General features: G+C 35.2%; 1 protein-coding gene across 1 annotated transcript in view; it reads right to left on the minus strand.

The window, feature by feature from the left end:
- LOC150106327 (E3 ubiquitin-protein ligase RNF38-like) overlaps nt 1-22,435 on the minus strand; it is a 280,906-nt gene that overhangs the window by 18,982 nt on the left and 239,489 nt on the right. Inside the window, exon 10 of the mRNA XM_090393082.1 lies at nt 13,292-13,452. Within this exon, the coding sequence (XP_090249208.1) occupies nt 13,292-13,452 (161 nt within the window). The remainder of the gene's footprint in view (nt 1-13,291; nt 13,453-22,435) is intronic.

A 22,435-nucleotide genomic window follows, 5' to 3' on the forward strand; every position in this document is an offset into this window, starting at 1 on the left:
TCCAGATGTAGGCCAGTGTGTATATCAAGTTTAGTAGTGAATGTATTAGAGGCTAGTTAGAGACAGAATACAAATCTTTACAGACAGCACCATGGGTTTGTTGAGCTCTTGCTTCAGTAACTTGTTTACAGTGATTTTAACTAATTAATATGTATTAGTACTAATTGGTATCTCAGGAGTGATGTTCAAAAAATTGGTTAAAAGTAAAATTCGGGAATGAGTGAATAGGAATACGATGCCGTATAGCAGGTAGCATGCCTTTGTTAAAGATAGGTTCTGCTTTAGTAATTTTTTCATATTTGATAATAAAGTGACAAAAGAAGTGGATAAAAGAAATGGTTACACCATGATACTGCTGCAGGACATTGCAAAGGCATTAGACATAATACCACATGGAATCGGAACTGATAAGGCTAGTAGCATAGATTGGAAGAGGGCTAACAAACAGCTGAGGATGGTGTATAGTGAAGTGGAATCAAGGTAAATTTGTATATTAATGATATAGGGAAAGACTTTAAGAAGGGGATATTCAGTAATTTGCTGACAATGCAAAAACAGATTAATAAAGATGATGCAGAAATCCCACAGGATGATTTAAATAAATTGGCAGTGTAGGCAAAAGAACAATGGTTGTCCATTTAATGTTACGAGATGTAAAGTAATGCACTTTAGGGTGAATAAATAAATCCTTGTCTTCCATCACTCTAGGAGTGATGGTGGATAAGGACCTGAAATTCAGGGGCCACATTGCACAAGTTGTGAGGACATCACATCGAATAATGGCAATGATGCAGAGAACCCTGATATGCAGAAATAGAGAGGTTATGATTCCATTGTATAAGGCAGTGGTTCTTAACCGGTGTTCCCCGGGAACACTTGTGTTCCGTGAACTGGTTACAAGTGTTCCGCCAGTGAAAGATGTCACATGACACTTTAATACGAAGCAGGTCAATCTTGCTTTAAAAATTAAAGATCATTTCAGGAGATTGTTGGACATGCAAGTTAAAGAAGTAAAATATTTTGAAAAGACTGTTAAAATTTCTGATTTGGCACAACTTGCATCATATAAGGTAGCTGAATTAATTGCTGTAAAATTAAAACCACATACTATAGCAGAGTCTCTTATTTTACCAGCATGTTGTGAAATAGTAGACATGTTTGCCGACAAAGCAAAAAAGGAAATTATGAAAATTCCTAATTTAGACAATACAATAAAAAATAAAATAAAAAATATGTCAAATGATATTGAGAAAACAGTTACCAATAAATTTTCCAAACAACATTTTGCTTTACAAATCGACGAGTCCACTGACATTAGCGGTAAAGCTAATTAACTAGAATTCGTTCGTTTCATTAATGAAAACGAAATAGTGAATCATTCATTTTAATTCCCTCAAAATGATGAGGGAATTATTTTCGTTATAACAGAACATTTAACAATTTTGGAAGAAAATATTTCAAGTTACTTTCCTTAAATACACACAATTGACTGGATACGAAATCCATTTGGCACAGTTAATATATCGAGTTGTGAATTTTTGTTACAAGAAGAAGAAGAAGTAGTTACCTTGTCAATGGACTGTACTCTAAAAATGAAATTCTCTCAAATAACTCTTGAGGAATTTTGGATTTTTGTCCAAGCGAATACCCAGCTCTTTCCACAAGGGCACTAAAAATTTTGTTACAATTTTCAACATCATATCTGTGTGAGCCAATATAAAAACTAAAAAGCATCAAAGGCTTACTAAAATAGACAAAGAGATAAGGGTAGCTATGTCACATATTAGACCTGATATTGCTGAAATCTGCAAACGCCAAAAAGCTCAAGTATCGCATTAAAATAAGTTCCATTTTTATAAATTTATAAAAGACAAGTTCATGCATATTTTTATTGCTAGTTTTTTGACCCTAATGTTTTTGGTGTACACCCCTTGAGGGTACACGGCAGGAATTTGATGATGATGTTTTTGGTGTTCCCCAAATTTTTCTTATAATCAAAAGTGCTCTGTGATTTCGAAAAGGTTAAGAACCACTGGTATAAGGCCTTGATCAGGCCTCATATGGATTATTGTGCACAGATTTGGTCGCCAGGTTTTCATGGTGAAGAGGATATGTTGGAAAGGGTACAGAGAAGATTCACAAAGGTAGTCAGTGGTCTTTGGAATGTGGAGTACGAGGACAGATTGAGAGAATGTAAGTTGCAGAGTCTCATGAATAGGAGATAGGGGGGGGGGGGGTATGATTGAGCATAAAAATTGGTGAGGGATTGTTATCAGGTAGACATGGAAGAGATTTTTCATAGAATTGGAGAGGGGAGTAGAACAAGAGGCCATTGCTGGAAACTGTATAAGGAGGTTGTGAGCAAAGGAGTGAGAAGCAGGTTCTTTGCATGGAAGGTAGTTGGTAAGTGGAATGCATTGCCTGAGTGTGTTGTGGATGTGGACACATTGAATCAGTTTAAGACGCGGTTGGATGAGCATTGTATGCAATAGTGAGTACCTCCCACGATGAGTCTCTGACTCCATCATGGAGGTTGGGTGTTGATGATAATAATAATAATAAATTACACACTTTGTATCATATTAATGGTACTGAATTACAAGAAATTGATGAGGCCAGAGGTGGGGATAGTGGACAGAGATGTGATGTTCAGAGGACATTTTGCTAAAATTGGCACAACAGTGGCTGGAGGCAAATGTACCTAACCACAAATCATCATCTGATTGGCCATCTGGAAGTCCCAATCATATTCCTTCAGTTTATACTGGCTGCAAACATGTGACTCATACGGCACCTTGCCCATGGGTGCATCATGCACCCATATTCCATACTAAGTGCATCGTGCACTTAATATGGAAGTACTTTATTTAATAGCTAGTTTCATTCAACATTTTCATTTACTTCTTCAGATTAAACACAAACAAACAAAAGGTATTCACAGAGAGAGATATCTAAAGTAACAACTGCCATTATTCAAATTAAACTTGAACTAGATATTGAATATCATAGCAAGATGTTAGTTGCGTTGCTCATTGTTGTGCTGTGCTCTATTATCACTTCTCATAGCCTAATTCATTAATATGCAGGTCTTTTACATATGCTGCCTACAGCTGAGTTAAGATGAAGATTTTGCTTGCTTCTTTAAATTTACAGATAACTGTTGAATTCTATGTATAGCTGTTTTGTGACTTGCCAATTTACTTTTTTTTTTGGTTGCTGAAATACCAGTCCTCATTTATGTGCCTGTTTCTTCTCCACATCCTTGACATGTTCTTTTTGACAGAATTCTCTAGATCAACTTGTCTATCCAATGTAACAAATGCTGCAAGTACAGAACGACACTCCTGGTTGTTTAAGAGGGGGGGCAAGGTTATTTCGGTGTTCTCTGCATTGTGAACATTTTTTCTAGTCTTCGAAAGACAACTTTTAAGATGTACTGGTATAAAACTTTCAATATTTTATTTGTAACATTTTAACGTAATAAAGAAACAGCACCTTCGTAGTTGTGCTGTAGTATATGTGCTGGAATATGTGATGGCCTATCTCAGAAGCTATTGATAGTTCTAAGATTACATCCAGTTTTTAGGAGAATGTCTTTAAGATATGTTTTTTCTCTTTTGTTATCATAACTGGATATTGTAATGACCTTGTCTTTGAGAGTTCTGATAATGCATCGTTTTTGTGATGAGCAGTGCGTGCATGCTTCTGTGAGACAGTTAGATATCATCTGGTATTGAGCTTTTTATTGTAGACTTCAAATGAAAGATTCCAATGATTTTCTACCTGCCTGAGAACATCTAGGAAGGAAAGGGATCTGTCTTTCATCAAAATCATCAAATTCCTGACATGTACCCTCAAGGGATACACAGGATATTATGATAGTACATGAAAAACTTACCTATTATATAATTGGTTTAATCCTTTATCCAAGTGTAAGCAAACAAAGTTTGAGCCTGAAGTATTTTCAGGACTGGAGCAACTCGTGGCAAAGGTGGTATAACTTATCACTTGCCTTAGTTACATCATTACTTACTTCCTATCAAAATTTAATAATTTATAATAATTTAATAATAATTCCTCCAAATCAATCTGTTTTCTGTCAACACTTCAACATCATTAGATCTTATATTTCTGTCTTCTAAGGCACTTTTTACTGTATCATTCCATCTATATAAGTAATGATGTATGGAGGAGCCGAGTCCAGAATGAGGCAGGTGACCAGTAGTGTGCCTCAGGGCTCTGTGCTTGGGCCATTGTTGTTTAATTTGTACATAAATGATATAGGAAATGGCTTAAAGGGAGATATTCAGTTGTTTGCTGATGATGTAAAGTTGGGTAGCACAATAAAAAATCAAGCTGATGTTGAAAGTTTACAGGATGATTTAAATAAGCTGGTAAAATGGGCAAAAGATAATGGATGTCAGTTTAATGTGGAAAAGTGAAAAGTCATGCATTTTGGGATTAAAAGATTACCAGCTGTGTACTGCATTGATGGAAAGGTACTCCAAGAGATTGATGAGGCTAGGGACTTAGGGGTGTTAGTAGATAGGGAGATGAAGTTCAGAGGACACATTGCTAAGGTGTCCAAGATTGCACATAGGATTACTTGGTTGTTGAGGAACACACCGACATCCAGAGATAAAGAGGTTATTATTCCCCTTTATAAAGCGTTGATACTTCCACATTTGGCTGTGCTCAGGTCTGGTCATTTGGATTCCTTGGAGATGAGGAGGGTGTGGAGAGGGTTCAGAGAAGAGTGACCAAGTTGGTGAGTGATGTAAAAAATGCTCCCTACATTGATAGATTGAGAGATTGTGGATTGCAGAGATTGGTTGATAGGCGAAGAAGAGGGGATATGATAGAAACATTCAAATTACTAAAAGGTTTTTATAGGATTGATGCAGGGGAAATGTTTCAGCTGTGTGATAGTGATGGAAGAACAAGAGGTCATCCCTGGAAATTAAAGAAGAGTGTGGTTAACAAAGGTGTCAGAACAAGGTTTTTTGCCTGGAGGGTGGTGAATGAGTGGAATTCATTGCCTGACTTAGTTGTGAGCTCTTCGTCTGTAAATGAATTCAAGAAGAGATTATTATATATATAATAATATATTATTATTATTATATATATAATAATAATAATATTTTGGTATATATATGTTCTGTACACTGGGTCATTTTCCTGCCAACCTGGCAGAGAACACTGGTTATACTAATCTTTCCTCTCCCATTCTGATTAAGTGACCATACCACCTAAGATTAGCTCTGCTAACATATTCCCTGGATGCTAATAATATCAAGTTCTTTCCTAATATCCTCATTTTTAATATGATATTACCATTGATGGTATCTGTTCACACCCCTAATCTTTCTCAGGATTCTCATATCTGTGGTCTCTAGTCTTTGGTTAAGTGTTTTATTTCTAATCCAACCCTCAGATCGATAAGTTATAATTGGTTTGAACACTATCTTTGTATACACTTGGTTCAGTGTTTTGACTAATCTCTCTCTCTCTCTCTCATTCAACATAAATTTATTCACTTAACTTCCTACCATACCAGCTTTGTTAATTCTGTTGTCTATTTCCAAATTTAGTTGACCATCTTCACTTAAAATTGTGTTTAAATAGCTGAAATGTTTTACTAGTTCTACAGGTTCACCAGAATACTATTGATGTTTTCGATGCTTCAGCTTATTTCATTGTCTTTGTCTTGTTATTGCTGATTTTCATACCAAATTTATTACAACAGTTATTCAATTTAGTCAGGGAAAATTATAGAGTTGTACATGATTTATTTAAAAGTATAACATCTGAATAAAGTAAAGAGATGAGATTAACATCTACAGTTTTGATATCAGGTTTAATACTGCTATCCTTCATAATGTGATCAATATATATAATGAATAACACAGGGGATAATGTACATCCTTGTCTGATCAGCACAAGATTTAACATCAAACCATCTTCTGTACGTCCTTCAATTCTAACTGCTGACTTACAACTCAAATAAAGATTATTAAGTTATATGGTGTCAATGTAATGCCCTTCTGGCACCATATAAATGTAGCTTTTGAATAGCTTTTCACTTGGCACATTTCCATATGCCTTTTGCAGATCTACAAAACTTAAATACAGATCTTTGTTATATTCAGACAATTTCTCAACAATTTGTCGTAAAGTGAAAATCTGATCCTGACAGCTTCTATTTGGCCTGAATTCAGCTTTGTTCTTCAACAAGATTCCCTTCCACAATCCTTCTCAAGTATACTTGCGTAAATCTTACCAGGAACACTCAGTAGAGATATACCTCTGTAATTCTCAAATTCAGTTTTATTTCCTTTTTTATACATATGGGTAATATGAGAGCTCTACTCCAATCATCTGGAATTCGTCCCTCTGTCCAGGCCATCTGAAATATGCAGTGCAGCCACTGCACAACTTTTATACATCCATACTTGAGCATTTATTATCGAATATCATCTACTCCTGTGCCTTTACACATTTCCGGCTTTCTATAGCTTTTTCTACTTCAAGTATGGATATATATTCCTGATTGAATGACTGTTGAGTGTTTGTTGTTTTTTTTTAATCACTGTGCCATCACTGCTTATTTCATTTAGCACTTTTTCGAAGTAATTACTCCATACATCAAGGATATCTTCTTTTTTTTTTCAGTTTTCGTGTCACCTTTATCATCTCTAATTCCTTTTACAGCACTCTTTTTCCATTTGTAGCTTTTTCAACAGCCTCCAGAATATCTTGCCACCTTCCTGATATTTATTTTCTATGTTCTTACCAAAAGTCTTCCAATGACTTTTGTTTAGCGAGTTTTACATAATGTTTAACTTTCTTACATTTGTCTCCGAATTCTCTAAGAGCACAAGCTGACTTATTCGCCAGAAACTTTTGATATGCTTTCTTCATTTCCTTCAATGTCTCTTTAACATCCTGTGTCCACCATGTAGTTCTGATTTTTCTATTACCATATGACTCAAGTTACCTTTGAATCTCTAAGGTTTGGTTCCTGTTCTCAAACTCTTTCATTTTTTTTTTAATAATGTTTGTGTATTTTAGTCTACAGCTCACATCTGAGAGCTGCTCAACTTTTTATTTGCTCTAAAACTTTCTTATGTTTCTTCTTTTCAGTATGATATTCAATTTTATCCTCCTACTCAAGACTAAATGGTGATCACTTCCAATTTCAAATGTTCTGTACACTCTAGTGTCCTGCACCATTGAGAAAACATCATTATCAACAATAAAAGAGTCAACATGACTTTTCTTATTCCTTGCCTGATCTCTCTATGTGAATTTATGCACATTTTTATGTTGGAACATTGTGTTAGTAATATCCAATCCATGTCTTGAGTAGAAATCCAACAAGTAGTTGCCATTATTATTAGCTTTGCTCCTATCTCCAAATTTTCCCAAAATATTTCTATATGTCTGACAATCATTTCCTACTCTGCTATTTAGATCTCCAACAAGAACCAAGTTTTCCTTTTTCACTGTGTCAGTTGCTTTCTCTAAAGCTTGAAAAAGCTCCTCCATTTCTAACTTAGTAATAACTTCTTTGGGACCATAGGCACAAATAAATCTCATTGTCCAGTTCCCCATTCATTAAACCTTGTTAATTGTTTGCATTTGATTTTTCAGGGTTTTCTAAATATTTTGAACTCTTGAAAATATAATGTACTTAAAAGAATGTTATAATTATGCTATAAAAGTCCATATATGTTAACTTGTATGTAAAGCTATAAGTAGGGATTAGGTCAGATTAGCAATAACGAAATATCAACCATAGGTCGCAAGGTCAAGCGGTGTTAATGAAAGAGGCAACAATGATATCATTATGCTAAAGGCTAATCCCAAAAAGCACATCATAGAGAACAAAGAGCTAGATACTGTATAAAAAGAGATTGTGACTCTTGGATAGGGTCTTTGCTTTTCTTCTCGTTGCCGAGGCTTTCTCTCGTCGATAGCTCTCGAGTTGGAGTCTCCAAGTAGTTGGCACCCAGTGTCGTCCGGCCTGTAAGTTTTCCGATGAAGTTCCATTGACGGACGGACACGCTACGAGAACACAGTTGCCTGCAAGTCTCGTGGTAACTTCTGCAAGTTCCATATCGAGTTTTCGATGGAGGAAATTTCTATAAGAGACCGCCAGTGTAGTCCAAGCAGCAAAAATCAACCAGGAAGAAGACACTACGATCTTGATGAAGTTTATTGTAATTTATTTGGACTCTATATCAAAGGAAAATCCAACTAAGCACTGTTTTGTAATTGTTAAGAAAGCATGACTCTGATTTGTATGTGTGCTAACAAGAAATTTTTTATAAGCAGGCAGTAACTATGTCAAAGTCTTTGTGGGAAGATTATATGTTAGTTTGTTTAAATAACGAATGTGTACTTATTTGTAAGAAAGAAAACAATGTTGTTAAGGAAATGTATGCAATTACACAATTACATGTTTATGTCTAACGAGTTAACTTAGCATTGAGTGCGCTGTCAAGCGATGTTAATGAAAGAGGCAACAATGACGTCATTATGCTAAAGGCTAATCCCAAAAAGCACATCATAGAGAACACAGAGCTAGATACTGTATAAAAAGTTTTGTTGTATAAACTGCATTCCCTGTATGTTAAAACAGTAGAATGAGATAATTTCTCAGTAATTTTTTTGTGTATTGAACCTATTGTTTTAGCTCAAAATAAATGTTTTGTAACTGGCCTGTTCTTTAGCCAGTGCACTATCTCCAAAAATATAGTTAACCTGGGTGTAAATTCAATTTTTAACAGTCACGACTTGCATAAGGAAAAATCTGTATATAGTTAATGATTCTTGTTTTCCTCACCTTAACTTTCAAGCTATATTAATTCAATTAGGTAGCGCAGTCATAAAAAAAAACAAATTTTTCTAACTGATTCGTGTGGAAGTTGGTGAACTGCACATATTAAACAGGCTGATAACCTTAAGTCTGTTTAAGGGCAGGGGAGACAGAAATCAGTTGTGGTAGAATATTAAACCTCAAACAGATAGCACAAACAAATAAAATAAATAATTAAGAAAATATTTTACACTGATATTTGCTCGCATCAATCTACTTGATATTGCCTGACATTCAACAAGATTAGCTTCGTATTTAGTGTTGAATACTATAGCTACTCCTTCTTTTCTCTGATTGTTATTGCCTGAATATAACATTTTATATTTATTGCTTAGAAAGATTTCACCAGTTTTTGTCTTTTTTTTGTTTCAGTCACCCCGATTATGTCAATCTAGTACTTATTCAATTCTTCTGCTAGTTCTATTTCTTTGCCATTCAGGTTTCTTATCTTGATAGTACCGATCTTGAACTCTGGTGATGTTGAGATGGGACGTGTTTCAGGATTTGTTCCAGTAGCTGATTTTTCTCCCTGTTCTCCCTTGCAAAAACAATGGGCTCCTGGTTTAACTGGGCAACACCCCAGATGGCATGAAATTCTGTCATATTTTACCATAATTTTTACACTGTCATTTAAGCCAATAAGAATACAATTTGGTTATCTAAATCCCAAATTGCCAGCCCATCCTCATTCGTTCAGTATCCAGGTAGATACTTAACAGGGTGCACCACGAGAAGGTGAGGATTGTGCTTTTTTCTATTTTTAATGAAAAATGAATTTTCTGGTTTAAACTGTTGAAGTCTAAATTCGTGGAGAGGTTTCCTCTGAGTCTGGCAAAATGATGAAGATGCCATCATCTTGGTTTTGTGTAATGCATACTGAAGGCTGCATGTTCAAATGCCCCATATACATATTTGCCAAGTGCAGTAAAATGGATACACCAATGGCTAGGCCTTCAGTCTATTCATAACAGAGTTCTTGAAACTTGAACAAAGTGTTCTCCAGGCAATGTTTGAAGATCAAGTGAAAAAATATCTTCTAAGATTAATATAGTGTCTTTTCTTGGAACGTCATTAAACAGGCTTATTATGTCCAAAGTTGCTATCATGTCTATGGAATCCAATTTAATGTCTTATTTTGTTTATGAAATCTTTGGAGTTTTCTTTGTATACATTGATGTTTTTTCTACATATAGAGACAAAAGAGTGGATAATTATTTGCAAAGGTAACATACTGGTGAATCCTGCCATCCACTACAGGTGTAAATGGAATAACCCTGTGTATTTTTGGAATAGCATAAATATGTGAGATAACAGACTGTTTTGAAGTGATCAGTTCTTTGATTTCCTTTGACCAGTTGAAAATATACCCTGTTAAATCATTGGTTTTGTTATGAATAGTCCATGTGGAATCACTGTCTAAGTGTCAATAAATATTTCAAAATGAATTCAAAGGATATACAACTTTGAATGACAACAGAAGGTAAATAGCAATAGAAGAACAATTTTTATTACTTGCAAATGTAACATAACACTTGAAGTTTCAACAGTTAAATTTCAATATGACTGCCTCCAGTAATTCTGCAGACGTCCCGCCCATAATCAATTTCCTGCCACATGCACCAGAGCATATCTGGTGTAACTTCAGCAATGGCAGCAGTAATTCTGGAATGCAGCTCATCCAAATTGGCTGGTAGTGGTGGTACAAACACTCGATCTTTTGCAAAGTCCCACAAGAAAAAAATATAATGGTGTAAGGTCAGAGGAATGCAGTGGTCATGCTACAGGCACCCCCCTCTATTAATCCATCAGCCTGGAAAAACAGGTTGAGGTACGACCATAAGTCTGTCAGGTAATGAAAATGTGCTACCTCTTGCTGGAAATGTAACTGTTCATCGTGGTTAAAGTTGGCTAATTGTGGTATTAGGTACCCTGGTAGCATATCCAGATACACACCAACAGTAACGGTAGACTCCAAAAAAAAAAAAAAAAAAAAAAAAAAAGGGTCCATACACTTTCTTCTTGCTTACAGTGCAAAAAATGTTAGCCTTTGGGGTATTGCAAACATGTTCTACAATGGCATGTGTATTTTTGCTTCCCCAAATTCTGCAGCTGTGAGCATTTACTTGCCCATTTATCATTTAATCATTTTATTTCTAATATTTTGACTTCCATTTTTAATTCTAATAAACGAGCAAGAATTTTCCTTCTCACAGCCATCTTGTTTCTGTATGAAGTAGAAGCGATGTATGATCAGCACCAACTTCTTCACAAAGAGCAGAAAACAGTCTTGAATTAAGAGCATTTGGCTTTTATATAATTTATAACTTTTACAGCAACCATCATTATTTCATGTAATTCCAGACTCATTTCTTTAGAAGCCAGTTGTTCTCTGTGTATGAAACAATGAGTTACCATTATATTAGAATTTGCAATTTGTTTTTATTTGGGAGACAACACCAATATGACGACCTGTCATAGTGGCTGCACCATCTTCAGATTCTGATACATTTTGCCACTGTAAGTCATTGGATGTGAAAAATGAATTTATTTTGTTAAGTATACTTTTATATCAGTTTCTAATTCTAAACAAAACAACACTTCTTCAAATATATCTTCATTATGGTCAATATATCTCACATATCAAACAGATACTCTTGTTGGAAACGTCAGTTGAGTTATCTATGTGTAGTGAAAACCACAGAGAATTTTAATATTTTGAATTAACTGCTCTTGGATATCATCTGGAATCAGTGTAGTTCTATGACAAATAATATCTTTTGGCATATGTATTTCTTTGATTTTGTTAGCCTCTGATATTCCAAACAGTTTCTTGCAAACATTAATCATGCATGGCTTCAATAAACTTTTGCCTATCATAAACGATTTCTTGGATTTTGCAATATGCAAAGCTGTTATAAACGAAGCTTTAACTAATGATTTATTTCTAACAGTTATGGCATTCATGAAGGATGTCTGATTTTTCAGTTCATCCTTTTTCTTATAAAAAACTCTTCTAGTTTATCTTTATATCTCTGATGCTTTGTTTCTAAATGTCTTCTTAATTTATTTGGTTTCAGATATTCATTTGAGAGGACTACACTGCAAACAACGCATTGGTTTTTGAATTTCATCCATTTCTACACCAATAAATTTGAATTTTATGTAACTTGTATCACATTTCCTTTGTTTACTTTTACTTATTTTTTTTACATTTATAACTAGCATTATTTTCTGTTTCACACACGTTTACATCATCCATGGAATTATCACTACTTTCACGTGTTCTTTTTGAACTGCCAGGTGTATTTATATTTAGGAAATCAAATAATGTTCTTTGTTTGCTCATTTTATAATGGGGTAAATTTTAAGAAATAACAAATCAGTATTACAGCACTGTAAGTTTCAAAAAGTAATTGCCTTCAAGTAACACTTAACAATGCTAAGTTCTATGCATTCATACTAGTATTGTTTAAAACTTCAGAGAATCACTTCTATCATGCATTCACACTTCCAGTAGGCAAGTGTCACGACTGGCAGCATTGCCAGCAGCAAAAAGTTGACTTGTGGTGCCACCACAGAAAAAAGTAGTGCATTAAACTGCATAATTCAGATTACTAATACAAAACAATATAAGTTTGAAACCAAGTAAAATAAAGAGCAAAAAATAATCATATTAACAGATTTTCAAAATTTTAAAAACATTCTATAAATATTCCGCAGCCCCCCCCCGGTTAAGAATCACTGAGTTAGGACACTGTTGTTGATTATTTTTTTTCATAGCACAAGAGTAATATACTGACAGGACTTCATTACAAGAAACTGATGAGGTAAGGAATCTATCAGTAATAATGAACAGAGAGATGAAGTATAAAGACATAGCATAGAAGTCAAACAGAAAATGGAAAGGATCAGTGATGTGTTGAGCATCCTCAATACAGTACCGATTATGTTTCTGCATTCAGATTTAATCTCAGAGATTTTCAAGGTGGGAAGGGAGGTGATGAATAACATACAGTAGCAGATAACCAAATAATACTGACAAATGTTGAATATTTGTTAAGTGCTATGAGAATAGATTAAGAGAATGTGGGTTTGCAAATTATGAAGAACAGGCAAAAAAGGAGGGAATTATGAAAGAATACATTACCGATGAGATTGCGTGGTGGAATGAGAGAGAACAAGGACTTTTATCCCCAGAATTTGACAACTAATATTTTCTCATGGTAAGTGTGAATCAGATGTGAAGGCATGATAAGTGCACTAAAGATCAAACAGAGGCATTTGGCAAGTTAAGAGTTTGTCTCCTGTCACAAATCTTGAAATTCCATGAAGGTAACTCAAGAATATTGTCTTTCTATCTACCACTAATTATGTTAATAAGCCTTTTAATATATACTTATATAAGCTCACCTTTAGCCACTTGTCAACACATCGAGCATGAAACTCATGACAACAGGGCAGAACTCGGAGTACTTGCCGTGCCTCGAAGTCACACATACATACTACACAAGATGTTTGGTCAGATTCATGAGTCTCTGCATTAAATCGATATGATGGCAGTTGTTCAATTTCTGCAAGAAAAGACATAAATAACAAGTTTCATGAGCTGAATTATGAACTTATCAATTTCACAATGGAAAACAACTATACATAGGTAGGAAAAACAAGAGATTTTTTTTTAACTTGCTAAAATCAAAAATAATTTATTTGATAAAATAATAATGAAAATTTAGTTAAGCATTTAGTCAGTGAGTTGCTTATTATCCAGTCTTATCCAACAATGAGAAAATGAACATACTTCCATGGCTGGTTACACTAGAAGCATGTAATCACGCCTACTATTTTTAGTTTAATTTCCTCTTCAATTTTTGTTTGAAAAAGGCAGTTGTTTTTGAAATAAAAAAATTCTGAAAATGAACCAAGATGATCAGTAACAAGCTGAATTTCACAACAGCATTCTTATAATTTATTATGACAGCAAACTATCCCAACCTGGTTGGCTGAATGGAAATAAAGAAAAAAGATCATGCAGCTTAATGGTTTTAAACCCCAGATAAATCCAACACAGTAGACACAATCTGGCTTCTCCCTAACACTGGACGTATTTTTCTTATCCCCGACATTACTAGCATCTCAGAACTAATCTCAAAAATACGGAAAAAATACAACCTTGTGCCTACCTTCCTTTCAAATAACAAACTGTTCACCATATTATTATTCATCTTGATCATTCAAGGATCATCTTTCATCACTGTCTTCCCTGGAAATTTATCAAGTGTTTTGTTAGAGATTTTATAAACACTAATACTACCTCAGCTATAAAAATCCCAAAATTCAGGTCTTGGAAAATCAATTAATCAAATGCTTCACTCACTTGACAGTTAGGTCAGGGAAACTTTCATCAAAAGTATTAATAGAAGATGAATACAGGAGTCTCTCGAAAATATCCTTCATCTTTTAAGTAGCGTAATACACCTAGGCAACTCTAACCTGCATTCTCAGGCTCTGTCACTTTTGAAACTTTATAGTTGCAATATATTTGGCTGAAAAAAATTCATCTTTAATATCCTTTCAATAAATAATATTACTTTATCAACTAAAGCCTTTAGGTTCTTGTCATTATGATTTACATACTGAATGAGAGTAATTTACGTAAAATGCAACTTTCTGACATGGAACTCCTGTGGTATTGAGATGTGCTTTTTTGTCCTTGAAAGTTTTCTACCTGGCCTTTGAGAATCAAAGCATTCAAAACAGCTCTCAAGTCAATGAAACCTTAATCTAATGTACAAACAAAAATGAATATACAAGTTTCTGGGGAAAGTCAACTGTCTTTTAAACAGCACAATACTTGAGCAAATGCTGATGCTTGGCATCAGCATTTGCTCATATTGTGCATCAGATTGTAGTGTCATAAGCTCTCTATCACTTCTGCAACTTTAGTTTCTATATTACTATTATTATTATTATTAAGAGAGACCTCCAAGGGAGTCAGGAACTCACTAAGGGAGACCCTATACTACACGTACCAGCTATCATACTTATTCTTGAATTCATTCACACTGCTTACACACACAACATCCAATGGCAATCCTTTCCAATCACACACCACCTATGAGAGAAAATTCTGGCCCTCATCCCCTTCTCAGCTTCCAGGGATGCCCTCTTGTTATTTCCCCACCCTCCATAAATTAAAAAATTCCATTAACTAAAATTCTGTATGACCCTTTCAGAAGTTTCTAAGTGTCAATCATATCACCCCTCTTTCTACTATTTGCTAGTGTCTGCAGTCCACAAATTCTCAATCTGTCTTTATAATCAGTATTCCATAATCCAGATATCATCTTAACGCTCTCGTTTGCACTCTCTCCACTATATCAGAATCACAACAGAAACCAGAAGACCAGACCTGCGCACAATAGTCCAAGTGAGGTCTTATAAAGGCCTTGTAAAGAGGCAAAATGACATCCTTATCTTTACATGTGAACATTCGTTTCAGCATTTTCTTTTGAGTTGTATTTGCAATATTTGCTACATGGCCTCTGAACTTCAACTTCCTATCTATTAACACTCCAAGATCCCTAGCTTCATCAGTTTCTTCTAGCATAATCCTACCAATATAATACAACACTGGATATCTAATCATGCCAAAGTGAGTGACTACATTTACTGACATTGAACTGACATCCATTTTCCTATGCCCACAATTCTAGCCTATTCAAATCATTCTGTAAGTATCAACAGCATTCCTGATTATCCTACCTATCTTTGCATTATCAGCAAATGGCTGTATGTCGCTTGTTAAATCCTTCCCAATATCATTAATGTACAGATTGAATAACAGTGGACCAAGCATATATAGGCTGAAAAAAATATATTGTTAACATCCTTTCTTGAAATACATTTGTGGATATTTTATGCTTCTACTTAACTTTCATCCTAATAAATCTAGTTTATTTTGAAATCTTTACTAGTTTGTGTAAAACAAAAAAAAAAAAAAAAGGTAAATCATCTAATATCTTTTATTCCCAATGGGAGTAAAGTATACAACTCCTTTAGTCCCAACTGACTTATGAAGATATGCCAGTCTCCACACTTCAGAAGCCCTCACTGACCATAAACTCAAGCTATGAATGAATCAAGGTTTCACAGAATAGATTAGAGTAAACAAGTGTTACCATCTTATGGCTCTAAACCATAATATGTTATTCATTATCATCAAGATCAAGTTCCTGATATGGGCCCTCAAGGAATGTCAGACCACTATGACATTACTACATGATTAATTATTACTCATCTTCTATCAACAATTTTTCTTGATTTAGTCTATTATTGTCAGCACTTCGAAATTGTTGTATCTGACATTTCAGTTTTCTAAAGCACTTCAACCCATCTAGTTCTTGGTCTTAAGCTGGTTCTTTCTTTCTTGCCACTAACTTAGCATCAAGCACCTCATTCGATAACCTTTCCTCTCCCGATCTGTTTAAGTGACTATATACCACTTAGTCCTGTTCACAGATTCTTCAATGTTAATAATGTAAAGCTCCATCCTGATATCTTCATTTTTAATATGATTCTGCCATTGATGCCACCTACTCAGAACTATTTTTTTCTCAGAACTCTCTTATCTGTAGTCTTCAATTGTTGATCCAGTGCATTATTTCTAACCCATCTAAAACTGGTTTGAGCACTGTCTTGTATACTGCTAGTTTAGTGTTTTGACTAATTTCTCTCTTATTCCATATAAATTTATTTGGCTGGCTCCTTACCATACTAGTTTTGCTTATTCTGTTATCTATTTCCATATTTAATTTGCCATCTTCACTAAAAACTGTGCCTAAATAGCAGAAAATATTACTTGTTCTGTAAATTTTCCATTAAGAATGCACCAGAAGTTTTCTATATTGCTGCACATTTTCAAAGTTCTGGTCTTTCTATTGATGCTTTTTATGCCATTATAATAGCAGTTTTTCAATTTAGATATAGAATCCTGGAGACTTGCACTGAATGTGTTTATGAGTACATCATCATCAACAAGCTTCTTCTGCTCTCAACTTGACTCACATTTCCAGCATTCACTCACAAAATATTTCCAACACACACATTCTCTCCATCCTCACTCTCGTAAATTCCACGTATTAATATCATTTAATATCAATGTCTTGGCTGACAGTTTTCTTGTATGCATTGGTCCCATAAATGTAAATCATATTTGAAAGAAGAATGATGAACAGTTTATAGATGTGTGGAGTGAATCTGAAAGACAAAAGGACCTGCATAAGTTTATGGACCGTACTTGAATGGCTTTGGAGCTAGATGCTTGGAAAAAGTGTTCTTCAGTGATAGTTTCGAAGTGCAAAATAGGGAAACTAGAAATATTAGAGGGAAAGCAATTAAGCATGTGATTAGCCACCCTGTAACAAATGAGAGTGAGTGCAGGAATGATTGTGAGGAAATAGCCATCCCTGGAATAGATGAATATGCAGAAATGACTGTGAGCAGCTGGGTGCAGTTTCTCCAGCTTCGAATATGAATGGGCAGGTAATGACATTATGTAAGAGTAACTGTAGCTCCAAGGGGATGTTGAAATGCATACATGTGAATGCCCAAAGTATCAAAAATAAAGAAGAGGAGTTTTTGGCACTGGTCAGCTAAAAATTATTGGCATCAGCAAGGGATAGAATGTATACCACAAGATGATAGCACTTTTCAGCCACCTCTCTTCATCAGATGCCATGCATAATTAGTGAGAGTCTTGGGCCAGCTATCTTTGATTGACCGGTGGAGATTGAATTGCCCCCTCTGTCTCCAAAAGTTAGACAGGACTAAAACGACCTCATCCACTCCCTATAGGAAATAAAAAGCACTATAGATATATATTTATTTTAGGGAACTGGAGATGATGGTGGATAGATTTGAAATTTAGAAGACATATTGCAAGAGTTAGCAAAATAGCTCAGAGGATTATTTGAATGTTGAAGAACACAATGACAAGTAAAGATAGGGAGGTCATTATACCTCTTTATAAGACTATAATTTGGCACATGTTAATTAATGTGCATAGATTTAGTCACTTGTGTTTTTTTGGGGATCAGAAGAGAGGATTATGAGATAAATGACCAAGCTGGTGACAAGTCTGTGAAATGCTCCCTATTACAAAAAAAAAAAAAAAATCAGGTAAATTATTATTATAGGTTTACTATTTATTACTTATACATTATTATTAAAATGCAGTATAAATTATTTGAAATTAATTCCTTTCAAATCATGGAAACAATTTTCATATACCTTATTCAAAAAATGTCCCTCCTTACCTCTTTCGACTACCAATAATGGGTGGTGTTCATATATCAGGGGTATATGTTCTGGGTGTGCTAGGTGTGTGGTGCACACTCACGTGATAGCAATATCACTGATATTATATTTTTACATTTACTCCTATTTGTTTCCTGGCTTAGTGCAAATTCCTAAAATTAAACACAATATACTAATGCTTCATGAAGAGAACACTTTTCGAAGAGTAAACATTGAATCACATTCGCATTAATAGTCCAGGTGTGCAGTCACCAATATGAATACCTTTGAGCTCTTGAAACAGACGTACAGATGGTGCAGCTGGTCAAATTCTTAGCATTCCAGTAGTTTTAAACCACCCAAAAGACAATGCAGAGCATGCACTGAGACAAAAGCACCCAGAAATCAGTGGCTGCGATTGGTTATTGTGTCAACCTATCCAACTGAACATTGTCATTTGTCATGAGTTGCTGTTTTTGTTTTCTGAGTTTCATCTGTGTTAGTGAAGTGTGAACGTATTTAGGACACTGATATAGAAAAGTTTTTAATATATAATTTTCTATAAATAATTTATAACTTTTTTGATCACGTTTACAATAGGGAAAGTGTGACAATCTACTGAATGTCCTGTTTTCTGCCAGAGCTTTTAAGGATTGTATTCAGATGAAATAAGCCATGTCCTTCTCTTACAAATTTATTATGATAATTACATTACATAATTACGTTGAGTAATTCAAATATACCATTTCCTTCAATATTGTTTTCTATCTTAAAACAAATATATTGCCCTCCCCTGCAGTCTAGGTAGATTTGGTTACAATTAATTAATAAATTAAAATATTCAAAGTTATCCTAAAATTAATTGCATTGGACCAATTAAGATGAGTACTGATGCGCTATACTCTCTTAAAACTTTCATACATCGATAAAAACTCAATCATATGGTGAAATTCATGTGAATTTGTAGCATGGGTTGCATAAGCACACCGAACTAAAATGGGTACACAATGCCACTGATATATACATATAGGGTTATCAAAATTAAAGTATCCCTGTTAAGGCCTGGTGGAGTGATATCCAGTGATCCAAATGCTGTAAAACTTTACAGGAATACATTGTGCATCATGCAGCAGTGATATCAGAGAAGGAAAAAAACAAGTAGTTCCAAAATTCACCATCAGAGACATTGCAAAACATCGAAAACATAGAATTTGGATATCTCACAACTTGTCAATAAGATTTAAAAGATGGACACAAGATTTTTCCCTTCATTCTGATTGTTAATACCATCCACAGTGGTGGCACTAACCATGCCCCAATATGCTTTGCTCATGAAGCTGTACTAACTAAACAACTGCAATGCTGTTGCTGCACTCCATGAATTTCATTCATCTGAGCAAATGCTGACAAGGTCCACTATCTCCATGTGCTCTGTAACAAATGATTAATCATTTTGAAGAAACAGGATCACTGGGGACCTGGCAGAGGTTGCAAACCAAACAGCTCACAACAAGTGAATGAAGTTGCTACTGCCGTTGTGGAGCAGGTCATGAATAACAGCATTGGTTCCTGCAGTGCACATACTGTATCAAGACACACATAGATGTTCCTTATACAACTGTCTGGAAAATTCTACAGAAGATTCTGCATTTCTACTCATTCAAGATAACACTTGTTAAAGGACTTTGTTAGGGCAAATGTTCAACTCACATTCACTTTAACATTCCTTGCTCGAGTGGAGTTGGACACTGCATAGCCATGGATGATTTTGTAGGGAGGTGAGGCTCACTTTCATCTCAACAGAGATGAATACCCACAAATGCTGAGTATGGGCCAGTACAGTAACGAGGGTATGAAGCGCCTGTGGCACGTGTCTAACTTGCACCCCCCTCCCTAACCCAACGCACGTGTCTAACTTGTGCCTCCAACCCAAAAATGACAAAAATTTTGAAAAATTTAAATGTAACAAGTTAAATTTTACTAAATGCAATATGCTAAATACTTACTATTCTTCTTCTTCTCTCCTGTAGCCCTAAATGGACCGTTGGGTCATTCATGGCTGGTAGGTGATATTCTTTGTTAGCCTCCTCCAATCATCTCTGTTTCTTGTTCTCGATATCAGTTGAGAAAGGGAAGAATCTGTCCATTTTAGTCGAGGTCGGCCCCCTAACCTTTGGTCCTGGAATGATTCCTTCTAGTGTTTGCTTTGGAATGCCATTAGCCCTCTCCACATGTCGAACCATTTCATCTGTCTTCTTCTGATGACTGTCAGAATATTTTCCCTTCTTCTCCCGTCTATTGAATCAATCAGTTTTCGGACATTTTCATTGGTTTCGTGAGTGGTATAGGGAATTCTCAAAAGTCTTCTGTAAGTTTTCATTTCAAAAGACAAGAGTCTCCTCTCATCTTCCCTCAATAAAGTCCAGGCCATACAAGAGGATAGAATTCACCAAGGTGTCAATTAGTATTAGTCTGGTTGTGATTGCTATTCTGTTATCTCCCCACAAGAACAGAAGTTTTAACTTCTGTAGTGTGTTGCAGAATTTGTGTCTGAAGTGGCGTATTGCCAAAATTTAAAAATACGATATAAAATAGCAGACATTTATATGTATTTATTTATTTTTATATTTTATACATTTTGCGCCCCAAACCTAGTTGCACCCATGGCGGGCGCCTCTTTCGCCACGCCCTCGTTACTGCACTGGTATGGGCTATGCAAAACCTGCATGAAATCCAACAAATTCCTAGCATTCACCCAAAGTTACTGTCTGGTGCAAGTTTATAGCTTAATTTTCATTAGACCATTCTTCTTTGAGGATAATCACCAGTCGGGTCCTATAACCTGCTCAGTTACTGCCGACAGGTATTGCAATATGATAAATAATTTTGTTGTGCCACAGCTACAGTAGCACCTGTGCATGGAAGTCGGTCGATCCATACAGGAGGTTCTTCAAGAACATTTCACGGAAGCAAGAGTGATCAGCCATGCATTTTTCACTGCAAGGCCACTTCATTCACCCGATCTGACCCCCCCCCCCCAATGACTTCTGGATCTGGGGATTTCTCAAAGACAGGTTTATCAGAATCACCCTGATAACTCACCAGTGCTGAAAGTCAGCTTAATGCAGCATATGTACAATATCAGCCCTGGCCAGCTGCATTCTGCTGTTGAACACAATGAGCAAAGCATTCAATTTGTGGCATACAGTAAGAATAACACCTTGATCAGTACAGTCCATGAACACATAATAGAGGTGAATAAAAATGTGTTAGTTATGCTTGTGTCGCTTTTCTCCTTACATGCACAGAAAAATTACTACATCTACATTCACCATTTAACTGGTGGTAAATTTTGAACCCCTCCTCTCTCAGACATCACTTCCACATACTGCACAACATACAGAGTGGCCATAATTAAAGAGGAGGTGTTCAGAGCCCTTTAGAAAAAAAAATGTAAATTGGATGAAATGAAACCAACTTGGTGTAAGTACACTCTGGAACATGGGGTTTTTATTTAGAGAAGATAAAAATAGTACAAAATTCTGCCACCAGTTTGCCTGAGTGGTTAGCGTACCCTCTCTAACCAACAGATTGCGAGTTCAAATCTCGGAATGGGCATGGATGTTTGTGATTGCCTTTAGGTGGAAGATGAATTTCATTGCCCTGTGTGAGATCAACAGCATACTTATTGGAGGCACAAAGTGCCTGAAAAAGTTCCATGTTTGTTCTCTAAAGCAGTTTCTAAACCGTTGTGAAAATAAATTAAAAAAAAAATACAATAAATATATAAAAATTGATAAAAATGAAAAAAAAAACAAACCTTAGCCCACCAATGGTACTATAGATTAATCTATATATATTAATCTATATTAATATAATATTAATTTATTAATAATAATAAAACAGCAGGCAAGTGGCACTAGAATTGCATGATATTTGCATAAACTCACTGTTTCTACTGATGAGTTGGTGGATATAAGAAAGACCAAAATGGATTCAAGTCATTCTGATACAACTGAGGTGCTCGGATCTCACCTTACTGGAGCATGTGCTGCTATTCAAGCTTTACAATCAACAATGTGGTAATGCTAATTCCACTATGAGAATTCCAGTGTTTGAAGGATAGGAGAAAAGATCCAATGACTATAACAAATCTTAGAAAAATGTTACGACTTGAAAATAGCATATCTTTAGCAGTGAGGCCATGATGAGGGTGCAAATGTATTATTCCTCAACAAGTTGACGAAGCTGCGAACTGCT

This window comes from Typopeltis vanoorti, chromosome 5 (genome assembly GCF_054136105.1).
Source record: "Typopeltis vanoorti isolate ZY-2024b chromosome 5, IOZ_Tvanoo_1.0, whole genome shotgun sequence".
Classification (NCBI taxonomy): domain Eukaryota; kingdom Metazoa; phylum Arthropoda; class Arachnida; order Uropygi; family Thelyphonidae; genus Typopeltis; species Typopeltis vanoorti.